This window comes from Bombus fervidus, chromosome 14, assembly GCF_041682495.2.
Source record: "Bombus fervidus isolate BK054 chromosome 14, iyBomFerv1, whole genome shotgun sequence".
NCBI classification, from domain to species: domain Eukaryota; kingdom Metazoa; phylum Arthropoda; class Insecta; order Hymenoptera; family Apidae; genus Bombus; species Bombus fervidus.
In genome coordinates, this window is record NC_091530.1 from 6,403,756 (window position 1) to 6,423,039 (window position 19,284).

Consider the following 19,284-nt stretch of genomic DNA (forward strand, 5'->3'; position numbering starts at 1 on the left):
GAACAATTTGGTGGGGAGTAGCGGGTATAATGGTAGCGAGTCGATCGTTGGTAGGTATATAAAGCAGTCCGAAATAACGTTTGGCATCATCAGTCGCTCAGTCGATCCAAACCAACCAAATCTTCTCAACAATGGCCTTTAAGGTTTGTAAAAGATCGACATATCCCTGTATGAGTTATAAATATAACTCGCACGACATACCACAATGTCGGTCAACTACAAACTATTGCTACTAATAACGAAATCAATCTAATCATTGCATTTGCTCAGACTTAATCCAAATATCAAATATCCTTTCAACAAGGAACCAATTAAAAAACATTACTTCTGATAGCACAAGTTTGTAATTCTAATATGATAGAGATCTTACGAAGTAGATCTTCTTTAATCCCTATATTTGTTCTTCAAATATCAATTCGTATTACTATCCATCTGTTTAGCCAAAAGCCATCCACAAACATCTACTGCCATAAATCTCCAATCTAATCGTCATATTTGTTCTTGCAGTTCATCGTCTTCGCCGCCTTTGTGGCCGCCGCTAACGCTGGAATCCTGCGAGAGGCAGCACCTCTGACCTACGCGCCAGCTGCGCCTCTGGCTTACTCCGCACCTCTGGCCTACGCGGCTGCGCCTGTAGCCAAGGCGGTGGTAGCCGCCCCCGTAGCTAAGGCCGTGGTAGCCAAGACCGTCGACGCCGACTTCGACCCCCACCCCCAATACAGCTACGCCTATGACGTGCACGACAGCCTGACCGGTGACGCCAAGAGCCAACAGGAAACCCGCGACGGAGACGTTGTCCAGGGTAGCTACTCCCTGATCGAAGCTGACGGAACCAAACGCACCGTCGACTACACCGCCGATCCAGTCAACGGATTCAACGCTGTAGTCCGCAAAGAAGCCGCTGCAGTCGCCGTCAAAGCCGTCGCCGCAGCTCCAGTAGCCACTGCTCATGCCGCTCCAGTAGCCGTCGCACCCGCTGCTCCAGTAGCCGTCGCACCCGCTGCTCCAGTAGCCGTCGCACACGCTGCTCCAGTAGCAGTCGCACACGCTGCTCCCTTGACCTACGCTGCATCCGCTCCAGTCGCTCACGCTCCTCTCGCCTACGCCGCCCCAGTTGCCAAAGTTGCCGCTCCAGTCGCCGTCGCACACGCCGCCCCCATCGCATACTCTGCGCAACCAGCACACATCGCGTACTCTGCACACCCAGCACACATCGCGTACTCTGCGCACCCAGCACCCATCGCATACGCCGCGCACCCAGCACCCTTCGCCAAAATCGCAGCCGCACCCGCCCTTACCTACGCGTCCCACTACCTCTAAGCGTCATGTCGCGTCTTGCCCACGATAACTCGACTCAGGCTGAACCTTTTTTATTTATTTTTTTAGCAGACTTGTTTGTGACCGATTAAACTCGTTACAAGTGTATTCTGGTCTTTTGCATTTCTGTCTCACCTTCCTCTTTTCTATATTTATACCTCCCTTCTTTGCTATATCTATCTACGTTTACATTCTCTTCTTGCTTCGTATATTATTTATTAATTACTTTACCATTTCGGTTAAAGTGTATTATTCGATATACTTTAGTCTGACAAAGTTACAGTATATGGTCAGTGTAGTATAGTATAGTATATGGTAGTATTATAACATTGTTCATTGTTACGTAGAGTATAATATCGTAGCATAATTCGTTATACTTTAGAACTTTCTATTCTTTCATCTTCTTCTTTCATTTGGTCCTCTGCTGTGTCTTGTCGAATATCCTATTATTCAACTTACTTTGCGTTACAGTAGCATTCCGTTCGTTCGAACTTCCACCTGTCGGAAGACAAATGGCTCGTATAATTGAAGATACCTATGGTTTCTCTAATCCCAGTCACTAGACGTTTAACAACTAGAAATTTGATAATTAATAATTTAACGCACGTATTTATGTATGTGTATGTATATCTATATGTATATGCTTTAGTAACTACGTTATCATCGACATGGAGTAACGCAACGATGAGGATACCAAGAAAGAGTTAGATTAGTATCCTTCGGTAGAATCCTGTTTATTCTGTATGGAAGAGTAGTAGACGCGTGCTCCATGGAATGAAGAGTAACGCGATCGCGTAACCTTGAGTACAGGGTAGCGTTTCAATTTTGCGTTGCTCGATCATCGAGCTATTTCTGGTGGTTGCCAGGACTGACCCACTTTCTCTACTTTCGTACTGTTTCGCGAACGTCAGACAAACCGCGTAATACCGTCAAATTTCTACGCACTGTCTACTTTTGTTCTGCAGATCTCGTTCGCGAAAGATCCACGCCCATCCTGGTGTGGCGAAAACTGGTTCAGAGAAAACTAGCTGAAACCACGACACGTGTTCTATTTTGACAATTCCTTTCATACTTCTCCCTTCTTCGTCTTTCACCGCAGCAGATCAGAGCACTGATCTAAGAGAATAAAAAAGAATAAGATTCTTTCAAGCAACATAAAAGTCTGCTGCGTTAATTTTTGGGGAACAGCGTGAAATATTAATGCGATATTGCGAAGTTCGGAAGAAAAAGGAAATTTTGAATTATTTCTGGGAAGAATTACGCGATAACGAAAAATCGATAGCTCATGTACATATACGAAATTCATCTGGATCACACGAAGCGAATCCATTACCAGGGAGAAAGGCGTCTGAATTCCCGGCCTCGATTTAAATGATTGCGTAATAAAAAGTGAACCAGAATGATAAAGTTTTTCGGCGATGAACGCGCGACGAATGAGTTCTCGAACCTTTCGAAAAAAATTCTACGCTGGTTATAGGTATACAATGAAAAGGGAAAAATTATTTAAGAATGGAGAAAGGGAAAACTACAACTGTTCTATAGAGATTTAAAATTAACAAAATTTTTCTGAATATCAATATATATATATATATGCAATATATACTTGAGAAATAATTTAAGAGATAATTAATGAAATGTTTTCATTAATTTGCTTTGTTATAACGTTACGTCAGAGTTCTGAGGAACCCTACGAGTTCTACGAAAAAATAATATTGTCACGCTAGCGGTAACTCATAAAGCAAATGTTTAATATGCTTGTTAGTATGGACTGTATCAAATCGTTTCGCAATTGAATGTGTTACGTGATTATAGTTCTATATGACGATTTGTGCGTACGGCTGGCTAAATGAGATACCGATTACGTAGTTTAATTGGTTCTAATGGTTAAATTATTGCGTAATAATGAAAAATACATTAGAACGACGAGACACAGGTTTTTGTAATAGTCGCATCCATTTTTCATTGTCGTGCCCGCACAAACGCCTTGTAACCTTTTAATCCATAGAAGAAAGGCATATCCCAGTCACGATAGCACCTGCAGTTGCTTCTACTGTTTACGTGACTCGATTATCAATCGGCGATTGATTGCTCGCAATGAGGTATCGGGACCGCGTGCTTTCACATTCGTTTTACAAAACAAATCTATCTACGAATAAATCTATCGAAAGAATTGCGCTGAAACAATCCCTGAATTCGGTAGAATTCGGATTCGAGGAAAGCATAAATATACATAGAATTATTTGTAGTGAAAATTCGTCGGGCATTTCCATCTTAATTGCGATGTTAATTTGATCGTAATGGTAATTTATGATTACTTAAAAATATTTTCAGAAATATCTTCGACCGTACTTCCTCACAGTCGCGATTCATTTAGTTGCATTTTTTAGCTTCTGTTTTAGAAATAGTAAATTAATATTCAGGATGGATTGGAATGTTTTAACGATAATTAATAAAACTCGGTTTAAACTTCATAATATCCTTCTCCGTTCAAACGATTATAACGTAACTGTCAGCTTCTTTAGTCCTCCATTATTCATTACTGAACCTTGATCATCAAACGTTCACGGGAACAAAAACCACCGAGGAACCGGTGATCTTATTATATATCGCTCTCGAGGAACATTAATGTTATCCTTGAACTTTCGGAAATCAAGTGTTTAAATTTCGCTCAAACGACAGGCCACAGCTTTCATTGCAAAACTCGCAGCAGCATCAAACGATTCTCACAAACGGAATTACGCGTTCATTCAGTCATCGAGAATCCCCGGTTGCAGTAAGAAGTTCTCTTCGGTCGATTTGCCTGAAATAATATCAATACGTCATCGCGATAATCTAATTCCTAGTGTTGGTGAAATTTCAAAATATTAAAACATGTTTCGTACAATATTACATTCGTGAAAAGTTTCTACAAATGTCCAAATACTCGCACGGACCACTGTGGATATTACGAGGCAGAATCTTCAAATACGATATTATGAATGAATATGAAATAAGAAATATTAACAATGTAATTTCACGGTTTAATTGAAAAATCGATAAAAGGATACGGATTCGGATTTCGCCCGCGGGCGATCCATTGTCCATTTGGTCGAATTCTTTCTGTAACCGGTCCGGCAAAAGTGAACCGGTTTCTTGTGTAGCAAGACACGTAATACGGGGCGCGATTACGAGGGACCACGTCGTGACATTGGGCGCGGTACTTTGACGGCCGCGGCTGCAGCCCTGGCTTATTCGGTGAAAGTTGGACAGTACGGACAGGTATGTAACCGATTCGACACGATCGAGACTGCCTGAGCCCTATTGTACTCGGCCAAGGGCTGTCTGCTCTCATTATCCCTGATCCTCGTGATTTTCTCAATTTTATCACGTTCCATTCTTTGGTAATATTTTACATAAACTGTTGTTTTCCATTAACTTTTCATCGTTTTATCCTTCGTTCGTGTATCACAATTTTATTCATCAATATCGGACGACTTTACCTTTCGCCTATATTTCACTTCTTCGTAAACATCGAACGATTTTATCCTCGGCTCATTTTTATAAATTTATTGTTTATTAATATTGGATAATTTTATCCTTGGGCCGTATTTTATGACTTTTATTCTTCGTTTTCTGTTCTCGTTTTATATACCTGTTTCCACAATACTTTACGATCTCATTCTTTGTTGTCTTATCATTTTGATTCTTGCCAGCATTTCGTAATTTTATTTTTCGACAACCGTCATTGCAATAATATCGTCGGGAATAATAATTTATTTCTTTAAGTACGATCAATACCTGGTGATAAATAACATTTGATATTACTGGTTAAATGTATGGTTTAGCATAGGTATAGTAAGTTAACTGTTTACACGATAAATGCAGAGTTTAACAGGTATGTTTATCCTCTTACTTATTATGCTACGTAATAAATTACTGTAGCTTCAAAGCCCGTAAATTTACTCGTACGACCACTCATTATGATTGTCAATAATATTTTAACTCGGGGCTTTCAATACTTATTAATTGATTTAGATTAAAAATGATTAAGTAGATCGAAAAATCAAAAATATGATACTAATGTATAAATTATATACATTTTACGTGATTTATATTACCTTAAATTGTACTAAAACAAAAGGAAAATTAAATTTTTCCAAAAATAACAGTAGTAGGAAATAAATCATTCGAAACATATATCTGAATTCGATAATTAGCTCATTTTAAGATACAGGTGTCTGCTATAGATATTACACACCTGCGTATAAAAAACACTTTCTTTCTTTCTCGAATCTGGAGCCTCCTTATTTACCTTTCATTTCATGCGTTCTTAACCTGTTACGTTATTATTAAGACCAAGTCAGTCGAAATGATCGTTGCCTTGTATAAGAACACAATCGAGACTCGTTATTTCAGGAAAGTGATACAATTTTAAAGTGAAAACGCATTATATCGATATTGCGTAATATTACATAAGAATTTTAATGAGATCTGAAACGTTCGTGTGTACACGTTAATTGGATGTAAATATCCAGTAACCATCGCTTTTTACGGATAATTAAAATTGTCACTAACAGCTGGATATTGTAAACCTTTATCTTTCATGTACGAAAGCCATGTATCTGTTATTTTTATGTATTTTTCAATTGTCTTCGTCGTTTTTATTATTTCTTTTTTCTACAAATATAGAATTGTAATTGGGACTTACACAATAATCTCCTTTTAATAATTGTATCTATTCATATAATAATCGTATTTCCACGGGAAAGATCATACGTCCAATTTAATGATTATTGTTACAAGCAGAAATAAAATTTCCTTTCTCCTGCAAGTATTAATACGAATAATTCAATACATATAATTAGACTAGCTGCAGTAGTATTAGTCATTACATTGTCAGACTATCATGCGTTTAATACAATTACAGTTTTTGGCTATTATAACAAGTTTAGATAATTTATGACACTTTTATCATATTTCACGGATACAGAATTTCTAATACACGAATTTGGTAATAAATACATATATGTATGATACATCGATTCAAGCATATTGTATGCTACACGCGTCTGACATATACACGACGATACTACTTGCAGAGATGCTGCGTTACTTCACATGCATTCCACTTACTTATTCATATTCTCTATACGTATTAAATTAGCAAAATCTATAATATATCTATATAGATCAACGATATAATTGTTAATTTAGATACATCAATGTTTATTTATCATTCAAATAGGTAGTCAAACCAATATCTTAACATATGCATACAGAGGAAATAATCTTGCGAATTTGAAACAAGCAAGAAATATATATAGCTATATTTGACAAGCATACTTAATTACCCGTTACATAACCTCCAATTTTCTTTCCATCAAAGTCTCGTTACTACCTCAAACTCGGCATTATCATTATATTAGCATTATCATATTACATCTGAAACAAATCTTCTCAGCACTCAACCATTCATAAACCAGCTGACAAGCTACAAAATATCATTTATCCATGTTGAAATAACCTCAAAAGTAAAGCCTGCAAATAAATCGTCTAGACCACATACCATAAAAATGCAACGTAACGAGACATAACACAATTCGTCTAGCCCGTTACGCGTCACGTAGTTGAAGGTCGTACACCATCGTACAAGTGAACATATACAGGGTGTCCCTCATTTTGGATCTCTCTACTTTCTTTCTCCAGGTAACCCATTTTTCGTAACTCTTGTTCGCTTCTATGTATATACGTTTGTTTCGTCGACATGACAGAAAATTGAAAGATACTTGGAACATACTATCGATATATTAGATCGATACGAACGATCGTATCTGTAACGGTAAAAACAAGAGATAAATAACAGCTATAGCGACGATGTCGTCAAGAATTTAAATAAGAAGATAGCAACTTTTTAAATTTCCTAGCGAGATTATCATTTGCCGATATCTTAACTGCTTCAAGAAGCGTTACAAATCTGTGCGCGACTGATAGGCGATAAGATTTTTTCGAACACAAAGTACCGTCTTTACGCTTTCACGCTTATTCAGAATATTTCATGAAATTTCGTATACGTATGTACGTAACAGTATACTTGTATATTCTAGACGGGCTGTGAATGTTTATACATGTTCATATCTTTACTAGTACAACTAAATCGAAATTTGGCCTACCTAGTAGATATTAAGATCATTACAATACTTTGGACATTTTCTATATTTTTCTAAAGCACACTGGCGAGGTGTGAACTTCGGAAAAGAAAAGTGTGGGCCACCCTATATACAAATGTAGAGGTTTTCTTGCGTAAAAGACACAATACACGGCGCGTCGCAACGCCGAAACTTGCGTAACGGTGAACGAGCCCGATGAATCGAAGTTCGCGCGGATGAACGTGACGAGTGATCGATTCGCGCAAGTACGCCTGTGACATTGATCGACGTTATTCGCGACGCTTTTACTTATTACGCCCGCACACGGTCACGTAGGTCGTGGCGACGTAATCGACTGTGACCGGGGCTACGGAGATTACGAGGACACTGGCCCCGTCACGAGCTTCTCCACGCAATCCACAAAGAAAACCAGACCCCGTTGAATAATAAATCTTCCCGTTTTGCTCACGGTGCAACGATCGCGCCACGAGACGCCGCGCTGCACGGAATAAAAATATTTCCACGTGTACTGGACAACGTTGTCATTTTACATAAAATAGCCACGATGTTAATATTCCGTGGAGCTATCGAAGAAGACGTATGATCCTATTGTAGATGAATGGTTTGCAGGTTCGATCGAATGAATACTCACGATGTTTTTAATTTCTGGCGCCTTGTTAACGAGAGAAATTGCAAATGACTCAATAGCAGAGACATACTTCTTACGACAGATCGTAAATTTGTGCTCCCTCGGAATTGCTGATTCGCAAAGTGTGCAAACGAGGAACTTGTTCCTTAGTAGCTTCTTGATGGAATGCGATAGATCCGAGGTGTGCTCGTCGCAACAAAACGTAGCTCAAATTTCTACGTTCACCGTGTTCTTGTTATAGTAGAGCAAAAAATACTATTTTAATTTCCAACGAATTTTCTCCAGAGTATCCTATCCTCAATTTTAGTTTCTAATTTTTCTAAAATTGTATTCTTCGTATATCATAGTCGATAAAGTGATATGGTATCTTACCTACCAACTTTTATAGTATAATTTATATGTCGATAAAGTCACATACCATGTCAAATGTAATATGTGCTTGTGTATCACGTACAGACGCAAGGACTTCAGGAATCTAAATAACTCACAAATCAGACAATTTCGTCTAATTCGTTGTAAACACGCATTTATTTTAACTCGTTGATTTGTTCAATTAGGCGGGATTTAATAACAAAACAATATTAAAAAGGAAAAATCTTTACAGGAGCGCAGTGGCGGGAGCATAGGTGAGACCACCGATAGGAGCGGCATAAGCTAATGGCGACGAGTAGGCAGCTGTATATGCGTAAGCATTAGGATAAGTCGCGTAGCTGGTAACAGTTCTGGCCGCAGGCAGACTGACTAATCTACCAGTTTGAGGAGCTTGTGCTGCCAACTGTACTGGTGTAGCAAGAGCTTTCACGGGTGCTCCTTGTGATTGTTGTTGTTGGGGTTGCTGTCTTTGCTGTGGATGTTGCTGTTGCTGTTCCTGTTCTTGCTCGCTTCCCTGTTCCTTCTGTATCCTTTGCTGTTGGCGTTGTTGGATCTGCTGTTGCAGTTGCAGTCTGGATTGCTGTTGAAGCTGTTGCAACTGTTGCAACTGTTGCTGTTGTTGTTGCTGTTGCTGTCTTTCGAGTTCTTTCAGCTGCTGCAGCTGCTGTTCCTGTTGTTGTCGAAGCTGTTCATCGCGAGAGGTTGCACCGGCTGTGACTAAGGGACCGGACCTAGCTTCGACGACCTCGACGTCGGAATCCGGACCGCTTGATGGAATCGCCGGCGCTGGTGCAGGTGCTGCGGGCAAAACAGGTGCAACTGACGCGGAAGGTGCGATGGAAGGCGCATACGGCACCAGTGGAGCGGCAATGGCGGCCACAGCCGTCGCTGGTTCCCGGCTGACCACCGCGTTAAAACCGTTTATCGGATCCGCCGTATACTCGACGATGCGTCGAGTACCGTCTGCCTCGATCAAACTGTAGCTACCCTGCACCAGGTCGCCGTTTCTGGTTTCGTATTGGGCCTTGGAATCCCCGGTCACCGCATCTTGAACGTCGTACGCAAAACTATATTGAGGCGCTGCGTCTAGTTCCTCGAGCTTCGCTGCTACTACAGGTGCCGGCACCGCTGGAACCGCTGGGATCACCGCTCCCTTGGAGAGAACCGCCACGCTTAAGAGTACGATGAGCTAGAATTTTGGAAAGAAACGTTAATATCATATTAGATATTCTAATTGTCGTATTAATATCAGATATATCGTATTTTTTTTTTTGATGACGTAAAAACCATTAATAACGGTGTGCGAGCTATTATCAACATATCGATTAAATTCCTCTGATCGAAGAGCAATGATTCGTAATATAAGCAGATTGCCACTGTAGAACCGTAAGACGCACACCGTTATCAATAATACGTCATTCGACCCATGCTAAACGTGCACTTTGTTATCTTGTTGAGGAAACGTCAGACTATCTTTCCCAGAAGGACATGGCTGACACTGGAAACTTGGATGATGAACAAAGTGGAAGTAAAAGAAACAGAGCAATCTATTCTAAACCTAGGGACGTAAACGTTCAATAGAGGAGGGAGCATAATAAATCTATTTAGAGATCGACTGGACAATATTACTCACGACTTTAGGCGACGATATTCGACGTATAATAATGTAAATGTATAATAAGAGAAGAGGAACGATAGCATCTATCATCGACCAGTTAACAATTGGTAAGCGTTACTCTACGTGACTCTGGGCGATATTCTTTGATCGATAAGACTAGCCAGGACTAATCGTCGCGATTTGTGTACCTCCTTACCTTTCCAGCCATGTTTGTTTGCAAGAGGATCGCCAGGAGACTGATGCCTCAGGGTAAGATTCGTCGTACTTTTATACGCGTGATGACTGTCGGTGTTTTCGTGTCATCCGCCAACAATAACCCGAGCTATTCCTTGCACCCAAACACGAATCGTGCACACCCGTCTTACACACGCATACACACCGCCCCCACTTGAATCTCTCCTTCTTTTATTCGGGCTGCCTATTACTCTGTTTCTTTTACCATCCGATGACCTCCTCATAAATGTTGCGATGTCCATACGTACAACTACGAGTGGATGAGTATGCGCGCTTATGTTTCTTCATATCGTCCCGGCGTATACACGCGACCTGTATGCCAATATGTCGAAGATACAGAGCCACTTCGAGGTCGTGCGACGAAACCGCGAACGTAAACCGTGAACTCCGCTGTAACCCTCTCGACGAAAGGTGTACGCACTTCCAAAAGTTTACGATATTGCGCGATCGTTATCGATTAGCATTTACGTCGCGCCTGTGACACCTTTGCCTGCACGCGACAGAAAAAAGGGTTTCTTAACGCTAGACGAGTGAGGTATGAGACTCGTATCAGTGAAATCGAAACGAACGTGGAAAATGTGTTGATTGAAAGGGAAAGGCAAACCTTCAACCATATATTTTACAAAGATCATCGAGATTCCTGAAAAAACATTGTCTGAAATTTAGAAGATTTCTATGAAGAATGACGAGTTGGTCATTTTTAACGTGTTCTGATTTCAGCGATAATATTTGCGTCGAAAGAACGCTAACTGTCCGTTCTGATTCGATCTTTGCTACAATTTTAAGTTAAAAAGGAATTCTTAACGTATGCAATGGCAAAAAGTACCGGCTATCGTCGTATTTGTTGTAGCATCTACGTACCGACTAACTGGACCCAAGTATATTAAATCTCGAGTCATTTAGCAGCACTTTGTAACGTGACTACAAAAATTTGATACCATGAGAACGAAATGAAGATGACCTAGCGAAAAAGGAAACATTTCATTGGGAAAGAAGCGTGTATGGAAATAATTTTTGCAGCCGATGTACATTGTTTGCGCTAAATAGGTAGTAACTGATGAATTTAGGATAAAGATGACCCTGTTCGTGTTTATCTTCGATTAATTCAAATCAAGTATTCGATTGATTTCTTTTCTATAGTAAAATGAATCGATAACGCTATGATAACAGCTAGCACCAATACATTAATACATTAATGTGGTCGGAACATGTGTCAATCGAATTCGCTTTAAATTTGACACACGATCGCCGAATTTTAAGTGCAAACGAAGTGTGAGCGGGCATATAATTTGTATGCTGATACATCGAAGAAAGTCATTCGAGGTTATTCGACGAAATTACGAAAGGTAATGGATTCTATCAGTATACGCTTATTGTGTCTTTTCTTTCCTTGCTCAATGTCCATAGTCTTACAGGATCGCGCGCAGGAGAAACCTTTCGTTCGAATCGAAGAATAGAAGGAAGAGATGATTCATATATGCTGACATACACGAGATGCTTTTGGTAATTCTTCTTTAATTCTCATACGTATATAATATAATTATCGTAAAATATAAAGATAGAACGTTTATCGTGTTCAGGGAAATTTTGTCTATGCTTCCTTAAATCTGTGTAAAAAGAGGCTATCTGTGCGAAGAGACAATGGATAATTCGTCGAACTTTCTTTCGTAACAAAACATTGTGAAAGGATTACAACGCCCGCTTGTAGTCGATTCGTTCTTTATTGTTAGATCCCTTATTTGTTATGCACCACACGTATAAATCGCAATAATTTATATTCATTTTTGATATATATATATCGTCCACTTGTAATATGATATCTTTTATCTGTAGCATATATTTTACAGGAAAATTAAAGAATCGTTGGTTTCTGGTTGAAGGAATAACTTTATTCTGCTGTAATGCGATCTTTAAAGTGCTACAGCATAGAAAAGAAAGATCGCAAAACAATCTGGGTGGACTTACTTTAAAGCGCGATACTTCTATTTTCTGATCATCAAATTGTATTTCCTCGTAGATGCCTCTATACTCGCAAAAAAGACGTAAAAGTGAGGATGACTTTGTTGCAAAAATGTATGTTTTCAACTATTTCACTTTTCATTCAAAGTGTCATAGAACGACGATGAAAGATCGTATATCGATTATTAAGAAATCATTGCCTTTAAATCTATTTTGAAACGAATCGCGAAAAAATTTCTTGAATTCCACAGGCTTGTTCGAATTTGTAGAATTTTCGGGATAAAAAATGATTCTTACTTTCCCATTCCGCTTTTAAGTATAAAAGCGTCTTCGAGAAAAATTAATTTAGAGTTGAGAAAGTAGAGACTTTACCGTCTGAAATGAGCCCACGCTAATAGTTGTACAATCTGTCATCAGGAAATTACAGTATTTCGAAAATTGATGACATTTTAATTCGGAATTGATAATCGTTTAACTTGCCTGCAAAGATTTAAGTAACAAATAAAAGAAATAGGTAAAAGACCCATTTTTTAATTTCAGAAAACAAGAATTTTCTAATCTATAATATTTCACACAAAAATATTTACTTAAATAGTTGCATGGAAATATAATTTATTAATTGATATTGATGCAATCGTACGATCTAGAAAAAAAAACACAAATTTTAACTTTTATTTAAATTAAAATGCATCTAATTGTAGAACGTAGAAACATAATTATGAGGATGGGAATAACAATGATTACAATATATTTTAAAAAAGTTTTTAATATAAACATTTCATTACAAAATAATTGCAGTATGTACAGTGTAATATGACTAGTTACATAGTAAGCGGTACAAAACGGCAAATATAAATTTCTTCTGTATTACAAGCGAGCACTAAGCAATGCATGATTTAAATGACATAAAATTCATTTCATTTCGCAACGAATGAATCTTTTTCATACAGATACCAATTTAGTGTTATATTCTGCTTATTAAAACGAGATGAGAAAATAAATTGAAGCTAAAATTCTTCCTCATGAAGTTAATAAATTCCATGTACCATTAGGTCAACCCTACCCTTCTTTCTCTACCAGGATAAGTATAAATTATAAAGTATTAAAACTGTCTAAGGATGAAAAGCCACTGGAGCGACTTTCAGGGCAGGTTTAATGACAGCCACAGGTTCTCTGTGGACAACCGCGTTGAATCCATTCACAGGATCCGCCGTGTACTCGACAATCCTCCTGGTGCCATCAGCTTCGATGAAACTGTAGCTACCACTGACTATGTCGCCATTTCTAGTTTCTTGCTGAGTTTTCGAATCTCCTGTTAAACTGTCCTGCACGTCATAAGCGTAAGTGTATTGTGGATGAGGGTCGTAATTAAATGCTGGATTCACTGGTGCAAGTTTAGCTAATGGTACTGCTGGTAAAGGAACTGCAGCTCCCTTGCATGTAGTAAATATAGCGACCGCCAGCACGATAACTACTTGCTGCAATGTAATAGAGAAATATTTAATTTCTTCTATCAGAAATTAAATAATGTGAACGAAATATAAAATTTAGTTACGATAAATTATAATATAAATTAGAAATGATGTAGTAATGGTTAAAATAGCATAATAAATAATAATATTTTGCGATTTAATTAACGATATCTTTTTGTGTAAACTATTTTAATTACATTGTCTTGTAAACTGAATGTGTAATTTTCAAAAGAGTTTTTACTATATTTATAGTATATTTAAAACTATATATCACAAAAACATGACATGAAAATTTCATTTAAATTTAAATAAATGAACCCTATTCGTTCTAGTTTTAATTCTTTCTCTACTAATATGTACGCAACTGAATTTTTCATATACGTATCCTCCATTTATTAATATGTGAATAAATTATACAGATTATATATATTATATTTTTACCATTTTATATATCTAGAGATAGTTAATAACTTAACAGCCCAATTGGTAATCAAGAATGAATTAACAAAACAATTAATCAGATCGCTAATTTTTAAGTTACCCTCTTCTCACCTTGAAAGCCATATCGATTAGTGTTTTGGATAATCCTACGATCGAACGAAAGTCAAGAAGGAAACTGACTGTTCGATTTCTAGTGACAAACGTATTTATAGGTGTACGGAGTTGTCATTTGTGAATGTACGTGAACCGATGCTCATCGCAGCCCTCGATGCATCGCAAATAGCTTCGAAGGCGTGTACGTGACGCGCTTCCGACAGAGTAGCAAAAGTTTCGCTCTCATTTTTAGTTCCCTAATAGCTGCACATTGAACCTATCGATTCACATTATATTAACCTGCTACCTTTGAGAATATATGTGAAAATAATCTGCAAATTACATTAAAATTGTGTAAAAAGGAAATAACTCTATTCGACATTCGTATAGCAAAATATAATAGCTTACTATCTTTGAAATCAATTAACAACAGCATAGAGTATTTCTCATTAAAGAAAATGTAGTAGAAAAAGATGAATGGGTTATTACACAATGCATAATGTAAAAATTTAGAGGGAAATAGGAACAATTCGGACAATAATTCTTCCAGGATAAAACTCTTGTGCTTTCACCATTGCGTAATTCCGTATAGTTTTAGTCGCAGTAAGTGTAACGTTTCCGTCATGCGAGCACATGGCGCGAAGAATACTAAACAGTTGGAATGATCCGCTTTGGAATGCTCGCATTTCGTGTCCCTCGTCCCTGGACCTCGCATTGGTTATCCGATTAAATACTGGAAGTATTAAAGTACACATCTGGTTCTCTTAAATTATAACTTTTCACACTTTGATCATAATTAAAAGCTAAAGGGAAACCAAAGGATATCATAAAATAATTCATTAAAAGAATTAATTAATAATTCTTTTGAATTATAGGCGCCTGGAACCAATGACTAGATTAAGCGTAATCCATGGTAAGTTTATACAAATTTCACCTATAATAATAATTTCAAATTGTATACAAATGCCATTTTAAACTGCATAATGAATTGAAATTGAAAACAAGTGTTTATATCACAACATGTAATGTATTTACATATAAAATTTATTATGTAGAAACTTTTACAAATTAAATAACAAATTTCGATAATACTCTACTTTATTCGTGTGTGTGATTACAATTTTTATGATTCAAATAAGATTAAAGAAAGTATAAAATGTTGCTGATACAAAATTTTCAATGTAATGTAATAATAAGTATAAATATTTTAAATATTGCACAAATATTCAAACCACTTTAACAACCTTATTTTTGTACAATAATATAAGGATATATTTATTAATTAATCAACGTCATTAATCAATAGTTTAATCAGGATGATTACTAAATTTAATTTACATGCTGAAAATTTACCTTAATTACTGTTGATAATATTATTTATTTTAAATTTTATGGAAATTTATATATTATGATTTATTAACAACTAATAACATAAATTTAACCCCAATCATTCACTTCCAAAAAGATAGTTCTTATATACTATAAAAATTTAATATAACATAATATCATGGCCATGTAATCTTTTGTCTCTTCTTTGATGGAGCTTCCTAAAATATATGAAAATAATTAAAATATTTGTTCTAGGCATTCGTTAGTAAATAATCATTATTTATGTTATTCATATTGTAATAAATAACCTTACAATTTAATTAGCATTAATGTTATATCGGTAATGATACATGCATCTATATAAAAACAATCTAACAAACTCAAATAAATACATAAATGAAAATTAACTACAAGTGATGGAATAATTAATAAACATACATACATCATGTTTTCCATCATTATTACGTTTACCAATACTATTGCATTTTGTAAAGGTATTTGAATTATATAAACATATTTTATTAGACGTTTGTTTAAGTTCATTTGCAGAGGATTTTGGTCTTGTACAAAGAATCTCTTTTGCCGTTTCATTTACATCTGTTTTCCTAGTACTTGTACCATTCCTATAAAAAATTAATGTAATTATTTTATTAAAGGAGATATAATTTTGTATTGAACAAAATGTTTCTACTTACAATGAAACAGGATTTCTATGTGATTCATTAACAGAGTACATTGTCTCATTATGTTGTCTTATATCTGAATTTTGAGTGCTCTCAGATTGTCTTTGAGGTAATGGCAAAGCCACCCGTTTATACAGTTCTATTAATTCAAATTTGGATAAATTTTTATAGTCACTGAAGTCAATACATCTCTATAAACAAATCAGGACAAAAAGATGTTTAAATAATTGTAATATATATATTGATATTAATAGCTATTTAAAAAATAGTACAACAATTTTTTATCTCAATAAAAACCTACAACATTTAATTTTATATTTATAATATTACAATATCTCTTGCAATACAAAACAGGAAAATTTCATATCTTGATAGTAGATAAGATACTAGTCCTAAAAAATTCTTTTTATTACAAAATGTAAAAAAAAAACAATGATATTTTAAATTACGGTACAGGACATCTATAAGAAAGATTTTCACACATTATCAGATATATCTGCAATTAAATAATTATTGGTTTAATACACAAAGATATATAAATTCTTCACGATTTAATGAAGAAAAATTGTTGGTAAACATAACCTGGTTTGCTTACATTTTCTAAAATTTCCTTAAGATCTGATTCTGACAATAATTCAGGATGAGTTAATTCATACATTCCTAACGTCGACATTTTATTAAATATTTCATGCACTAATAAAAACTACTTTATAAAATATCAAGAGACCATTTGACAACTTGCATACACAATATTATACTCAAACAACGGTTTGAGTTGGTTATCAATGGTTATCATTCGATAAGTATGACAATATCAGATAATATCTGATAATATCGATTATTTCAAAATATTCATAATTATACACACATTTTGCTAGTTTATAAATTCTATAATAAATCTTAAAAAAGAATTTTATGTATCACGTGAAATAATAACGCTCATTCTTACTACCATGCTGACGCACTCCATTATACAATGCACTGATTTCTTAGAAATTTATGTCTATACAACATATGTTGAAAAACCAGGAATTTCCTACAACGACATGATAAATTGAAAATACCTTTTCCTCGTATTTAAAATTAATAGCTTTTTAATAAAAAATGTATCTTTTTCTAGTTAAATGAAGTTAATTTACCATTATAACTGTGTAACTAATTTTTAAATCATAGTTTCGTTAATTAATTTTCACGTATCGATTTCTAAATTGAAAATTTTAATACAACATTTTTCATAATATTTAAAATGAAATATTTCTTGTAAATGACAAGATCATAAAATTAAAAGGCACAATGAAAAGGGATAAAAAAACTTGCTTGATGTCATGTTTTTTTCTAAAACTAACTTTCTTTATTCCTTTCATCATTAGATTTTTCATTATTGTATTCAATGTGATTTAAATTTTTCATTTCATTCATAATTCTTTATAATACCTAACTATGTACTAAGAAAATCTACACATGATCATAACAGTTCGAAATAATAAACAACAAAAATGAGTAACGAATAATTTACATTCATTAAAACAAACCATTTACACTTCTCATATAAACATGAATAGCATTAGAGTAAATAAAATCTTATGATTCTCATTGTTCTTTCAGTTTAATGTTTCGTTCAAAACAATTCGATTTTCCAAAAGAATAAACAAATTGATATTTTGTTACCTAATAAAATCATTTTTGAAGATGTATTTTATACATATGATAGAACAATTATTATCCAACTTTTAAACTAGTTATAATCTTTGAAATAGAATATGCTCAGAACTATAATTTTACATATAAAAAATCTTCAAGTATATATTACAACCTTAATAGGGCATGAATTCAATTAGCAACATTTTAAATTTTATAATGCATGTTACTAAATCCGACAAAATTGTCCTTAAAGATTTTCTTTGTTACTTGTTTGATTTTTTTCCTAAAACTGTATCCAATCGTCAAAACCTGAGATTTTTACTTTAAATTTCGGTACATAACACTTTCACTATTTTTATTCAAAATGATTTTAATTAATTACGTTAGTGTTCTCTTCGTTTCTCTGTGCGTATTGATCTTTTTTTATTTATTTCATTCTAATGACCGATCCTAATCAAAATTACCATTTATACATTATGACTAATGTTGATTTTGTTCTTTTAAACAAAGGAACGATAATCATGATTATATTATTATTGTAACGATTTTTCGATAATTTTACGATATTAAACATTAAAAGTTATATGTATTTATTTCTCTATCGACAATGTATATCAATATAAATATGATTTTATTAATGTAGCTCACGTTACAATTGTATTATCATCCAGAGCTTTCTGGCGTAACTTCCTGCTTCTCTAATCTGAACGCCATTATCTAGTGGTATTATGATATGATTCGCGCAATAATCCTTCAAAACTATTTATTAATAGTTTTGATGGCAGAAGTGATCAATTGCTGGCAAAAATTGTAAATAAAATAACGATTTCAATAATTGCAATAAAGTTAAATGAAATGCAAAAGTAATAAAAAGTATTCAATAATACTACTACTATTATATTCAAAAATAAATGCAAACCAACTGTTTTATAAAGAAAAAGAACTTATTAAAATTATGAATATGAATAGAATTATGTGAAACAAAATATTCTAAACAAGAATAAAATATATATATGTGTATATAATTTCTAAGTACCAGGCATAAATTATGAATATTACCCTAATTAATCTTTGTTTTATCATAAAACAATCTATAAATGAATTAAGAATAAATTAGTTTATCTATATATCATGATCAATTGCATAGTAATTTTATTGATACCTCATACACAAATTAAATAGTTAACAGTTAAATAAAAAAAATGAAAGTTATATGTTGGAAATTAATTATGTCCAAAATCATGTTGGAAATGTTGTTTTAACAATGTATTAATAGAACATACACCAATTCATTTGTAATACAGTGTTGGCTGTATCAATACTGTTATATTGGCAATGATTAATAAATCAT

At 34.9% G+C, this 19,284-nt stretch overlaps 4 protein-coding genes and 2 long non-coding RNA genes across 8 annotated transcripts; 2 read left to right on the top strand and 4 right to left on the bottom strand.

The window, feature by feature from the left end:
• Positions 1–1,425, top strand: LOC139993947 (uncharacterized). Its single transcript, XM_072016146.1, has 2 exons — positions 1–143; positions 508–1,425. The coding sequence occupies exons 1-2, from the start codon at positions 132–134 to the stop codon at positions 1,318–1,320; spliced, it is 825 nt and encodes a 274-aa protein (XP_071872247.1). The 5' UTR covers positions 1–131; the 3' UTR covers positions 1,321–1,425.
• Positions 1,426–5,949: 4,524 nt separating this feature from the next.
• Positions 5,950–7,350, bottom strand: LOC139993953 (uncharacterized). Its single transcript, XR_011801491.1, has 3 exons — positions 6,863–7,350; positions 6,648–6,738; positions 5,950–6,121 (listed from the first exon to the last, which is right to left on the bottom strand). It is a non-coding gene; the product is annotated as an uncharacterized lncRNA (long non-coding RNA).
• A 1,240-nt stretch (positions 7,351–8,590) lies between these two features.
• Cpr3 (cuticular protein 3) lies at positions 8,591–10,431 on the bottom strand. The gene is made up of 2 exons (XM_072016144.1): positions 10,278–10,431; positions 8,591–9,652 (listed from the first exon to the last, which is right to left on the bottom strand). Exons 1-2 carry the CDS (start codon positions 10,287–10,289, stop codon positions 8,690–8,692), a joined length of 975 nt encoding a protein of 324 aa, XP_071872245.1. The 5' UTR covers positions 10,290–10,431; the 3' UTR covers positions 8,591–8,689.
• Positions 10,432–10,572: 141 nt separating this feature from the next.
• On the top strand, positions 10,573–13,006 carry LOC139993954 (uncharacterized). 2 transcript variants are annotated; one of them, XR_011801493.1, is made up of 3 exons: positions 10,573–11,661; positions 11,731–11,818; positions 12,163–13,006. It is a non-coding gene; the product is annotated as an uncharacterized lncRNA (long non-coding RNA). The 2 variants fall into 2 exon arrangements; XR_011801492.1 differs by lacking the exon at positions 12,163–13,006 and having other exon boundaries at positions 11,731–11,887.
• Positions 13,007–13,022: 16 nt separating this feature from the next.
• On the bottom strand, positions 13,023–14,520 carry Cpr4 (cuticular protein 4). Its single transcript, XM_072016150.1, has 2 exons — positions 14,299–14,520; positions 13,023–13,752 (listed from the first exon to the last, which is right to left on the bottom strand). The coding sequence occupies exons 1-2, from the start codon at positions 14,308–14,310 to the stop codon at positions 13,387–13,389; spliced, it is 378 nt and encodes a 125-aa protein (XP_071872251.1). The 5' UTR covers positions 14,311–14,520; the 3' UTR covers positions 13,023–13,386.
• Positions 14,521–15,360: 840 nt separating this feature from the next.
• Positions 15,361–17,391, bottom strand: LOC139993949 (uncharacterized). 2 transcript variants are annotated; one of them, XM_072016148.1, is made up of 4 exons: positions 16,888–17,253; positions 16,305–16,483; positions 16,052–16,232; positions 15,361–15,827 (listed from the first exon to the last, which is right to left on the bottom strand). In XM_072016148.1, the coding sequence occupies exons 1-4, from the start codon at positions 16,963–16,965 to the stop codon at positions 15,786–15,788; spliced, it is 480 nt and encodes a 159-aa protein (XP_071872249.1). In that variant the 5' UTR covers positions 16,966–17,253; the 3' UTR covers positions 15,361–15,785. The 2 variants fall into 2 exon arrangements, with proteins under 2 accessions (XP_071872249.1, XP_071872250.1); XM_072016149.1 differs by having other exon boundaries at positions 15,679–15,827; positions 17,245–17,391.
• Positions 17,392–19,284: the final 1,893 nt, after the last annotated feature.